The sequence below is a fragment of the Protobothrops mucrosquamatus genome, unplaced genomic scaffold, assembly GCF_001527695.2.
Source record: "Protobothrops mucrosquamatus isolate PMUCROS unplaced genomic scaffold, P.Mucros_1.0 scaffold4653, whole genome shotgun sequence".
Taxonomy (NCBI): Eukaryota; Metazoa; Chordata; class Lepidosauria; order Squamata; family Viperidae; genus Protobothrops; species Protobothrops mucrosquamatus.
In genome coordinates, this window is record NW_015390552.1 from 1 (window position 1) to 3,722 (window position 3,722).

The following is a 3,722-nucleotide window of genomic DNA, read 5'->3' on the forward strand; positions in this document are numbered from 1 at the left end:
GCGACCAAACTATTGTAAGTCAAGAACTTCCTCCCGTCTCCAAGGTCATTCTCGCACACCGTTACACCACCCTAACCAACGTGACAGCAGAGAAATAAGAAAGTTGTGGCCAATATCTCTGAAAAACATGGGAAAAAAAATATGTTTTTTTTCCCTCTCTGGCGCATAGAGAATTGTAATTTGGCAGCAACTTTGGTAGACTTCTGTTGGGTTCCCGCTTCGAAGGAAGGAAATAAATCTTGCTGCAAATAAATTCCAGAATGTGTACATAAAGAGAACGAAAAGAACGGGTGGGTGGGTGGGTAGCCAGGTTGTATAAACCAAGATGCCAAGACGCAGCGTTTCCCTGTATCTTCCCATCTGTGACATCTGGCAACTGCACGATGAATTATGAATCATGTTCGGTTATATAAACGAATCTTGCATAATCTTGCAAAGAGCAAAAGCTGAAAATGGAATATTTCTGGCTAATATCTCCACTTTCAGGCTCCCTGTACGATCTTCCCAGGTGTTACTCGAAGTCTTCAAAACAAGGTGTGGCTCAAACCTGGCAACCTGAAGATGGGTGGACTTCAACTCCCAGAATTCCCCAGCCAGCCTGCTTTAAGATGGGTGGACTATGACTTCCAGAATCCCCCAGCCAGCATCCTTTAAGATGGATGGACTTCAACTCCCAGAATCCCCCAGCCAGCATGCTTAAAGTAAGTGGACTTCAACTCCCAGAATTCTCCAGCCAGCATGCTTTAAGAGGGATGGGCTTCAATTCCCAGAATCCTCCATCCAGTATGCTTTAAGGTGGGTGGGCTTCAACTCCCAGAATCCCCCAGCCAGCCTGCTTTAAACTAAGTGGACTTCAACTCCCAGAATTCCCCAAATAACATGCTTTGTCTGTGGGAATCTAAGCTTTGTCCACCGTTTCTCAACCTTGGCAACTTTAAGATAGAATTTCTCGGCATGCTGGCTGCAGAACTCCCAGAATTCCAAGCTGCGGAATTCTGGGACTCGGGGTTCGTTCTTCTCAAAATCGCCACGGTTAAGAAACACCGATATAAATTTCCGTCCCAATGCTTTGTGTCTTGGAAAAATTAAAAAGAGGTGGGGGGAAAACTCCTATCCTATAACACCCACCCACCCACACCCACACCCACACAATTTACCTTTCCTTCCGCTTGGTGAGCCTTTCCCCATTCACTCATGACAAAAATATCGTTGACCGACAGGCAAGCGATGATCTCGATCCCTTTTCCCTTCAGCTGCCCTGCTTTCTCCACGTAGCCGGGCAGATGCGTCTGTCATCGGGCACAAAACGAAAAAAACAAAAAAAAATTACAGAAAACTCTTCAACTCAAGACCACAATCCCCCACATTCCTATTGCTAAGGGACAAACATTGGTCAAGTGGGTTTTGCCCCATTTTAGGACCTGACTTGCCCCAGTTGTTATGTGAATCAGTTCAGTTAATCAGGTTAGCAATACGGCTGGTAAACGAATCGGGTTTTTCCCCACTGCCTTGGCTCGTCAGACGGTCGCAGCAAAAGGACACCCCCTGGGAACGCTGCGACCGTCGCAAATACGAGTCAGTTGCCGAGCATCTGATGTGGCCACGGTGGCCAGCGTAAAAACGCCGTCAGTCCCTTGTTTTCAGTGCCGTTGTAACTTGGGACGGTCACTAAACGAAGCGCGGTCCACCACGAGCCAAGTTCTCAAAACTTTGTTTCGGGTAGTTATGGTGCTCGGAGCATTCAGATTCTCAACTCCGTGGCAGGTTGTAAAAATAGGGTCTTACTCACTTGGGAACAACCGGGGGTGAAGGCACCGGGCACCCCAAAAAGAATGCCCTTTTTCCCCTTGAAGAGGCTGGACAGGTTGACTTTGTTCGAAGGGTCTCCCTCGTAGACTTCCACGCTGGGCAGCTTGTCACCAATCTGTCAAAAAAAGAAAACCAGCCTGACTTCATTTCCCAGAATTCCCTAGCCAGAACACCCTGCCTATCGGGTGGCAAATGGGGATCACGTGACACAGGGACACCAATCCTACTTCTGTTCTGTTTACACTCTTTTCCATTTTGCAAGCGGTCCTCCAACTTAACGGCCACCACCGAGCCCCCCCAGTTTGTGTCGCTAAGCGAAACATTTCTTAAGTGTGTTTGGCCCCCATTTTACAATCTATCTTGTTAAGGGAATCCCTGCAAGTTGCTAAGCCAGGGATCAGGGTTGTTTTAAGTGAACCTGGCTTCCCCCACTGACTTTGCTTGTCAGAAAAGAGGGTCACGTGACCCCAGGACAATGCGACCGTCGTAAATAGGAGTCAGTTTCCAAGGGCTTGAATTTGGATCACGTGACCCATGTGGATGCTGCAATGGTCTGTAAGTCTGAAAAACTGGTTACAATTCACTTTTTTTTTTCAGTGCTGTTATAACTTCGGTCACTCAATGGACTGTTGTAAGTTGAGGACTGCCTGTCTTATAGGTTACATTTTGAAATGTGTTCGTTTGTGAGAACCGAATAAGTGTTTTGTATACGGTATTAATATCTAACCAAAGAAACCAAGCTACATTTTGGCTTAGCCAGGCTGAGTGTTCAACATAGGGCAAGTTTTGTAACCCAGCTTGTGCAACAGCCTAGCATTGCATCAAACATATCCAGTATTGCATGCATCTCCTTTATCACTCATTCAGCACGGCCATTTTGGGGGTTCTCGCACCCAGCTGTTGGCACATCGGGAGGCCAATCCCCCCCCAAAGTGTGCAAACTGCGCAATTATTAGTGTCCTTTTGCACTGACCCCCTTGTACAGCGGTGACTTTACAAAGGGGGGGGGCTTTCTAAGCCCAGTTCAAGGTCATTGCAAGGGGGTCCCTGCCCCCAGCTGTTGGCACATCGGGAGGTGAACTCCAGCTCCCCAAGCGTGCAAATTGCACAATTATTAGTGTCCTTTTGCACTGACCCCTTGCATGAGCTGACTTTACAAGGGAGGGGGCTTTCTAAGCCCAGTTCAAGGTCATTGCAAGGGGGGTCCCTGCCTCCAGCTGTTGGCACGTCAGGAGGCGAACCCCCCCTCCCCAAATGTGCAAACTGCACAATTATTACTGTCCTTTTGCACTGACCTCTTACACGGCGGTGACTTTGCAAACGGAGGGCGCTTCCTAACCCCCCTTTGGGGATTCTTGCACCCTCAGCTATTTGCAAATCAGGCCAAACCCACCCTCCCCCCAAAGTGTGCAAATTGCACGATTCGCAACGTCCTTTTGCACGGAGGTTTTTGGGTCTTTTTTGCACTCACCTTAAGGGCCGCCATGGCCGCGGCTCCCGAGGCAAAGGCCCGGCGGGTCGCCCCACAGTTTGCAAGCAGAGAAGACGGCCCGGCTCCCCAACAGGCTCGCCCCAGCGCCCCCGCCCGGTTCCACCCCGTTGCCATGGAAATCCCGGGAGTGACGGCCGCCATGGCAACGCGCAACCTTTTGAAGTTTTTTCGCCCGCTGCGCCGCCCGGCCTTGCTTGGCGCGCGCCCTCGCCCGTGCACGCGCCCCGGGAGTTGGGTGGGAGGGGTTTTTCTTCCCCGTGGGGTGGGGGGAAGGGGAAGAGACGAGAGTAGGAATGCATACATTTTACTTTATTATTGTATTCGTAAACATGATTTTTTTTTTTTTTGCAAAAAGAGAAAAAAATTGGGATTGGATTTAGCTTTGCATCCGTTTGGGAATTGCATTACTCAAGAGAAAACA

At 49.3% G+C, this 3,722-nt stretch overlaps 1 protein-coding gene across 1 annotated transcript; it reads right to left on the bottom strand.

Annotated features, from left to right (window-relative positions):
- Positions 1 to 1,157: 1,157 nt before the first annotated feature.
- PRDX5 (peroxiredoxin 5) lies at positions 1,158 to 3,415 on the bottom strand (the record flags this gene model as incomplete). Its single annotated transcript, XM_015828555.2, has 3 exons — positions 3,281 to 3,415; positions 1,790 to 1,924; positions 1,158 to 1,289 (listed from the first exon to the last, which is right to left on the bottom strand). Coding segments are annotated over exons 1-3 (402 nt in total), but the record flags the coding sequence as incomplete, so codon positions are not given.
- Positions 3,416 to 3,722: the final 307 nt, after the last annotated feature.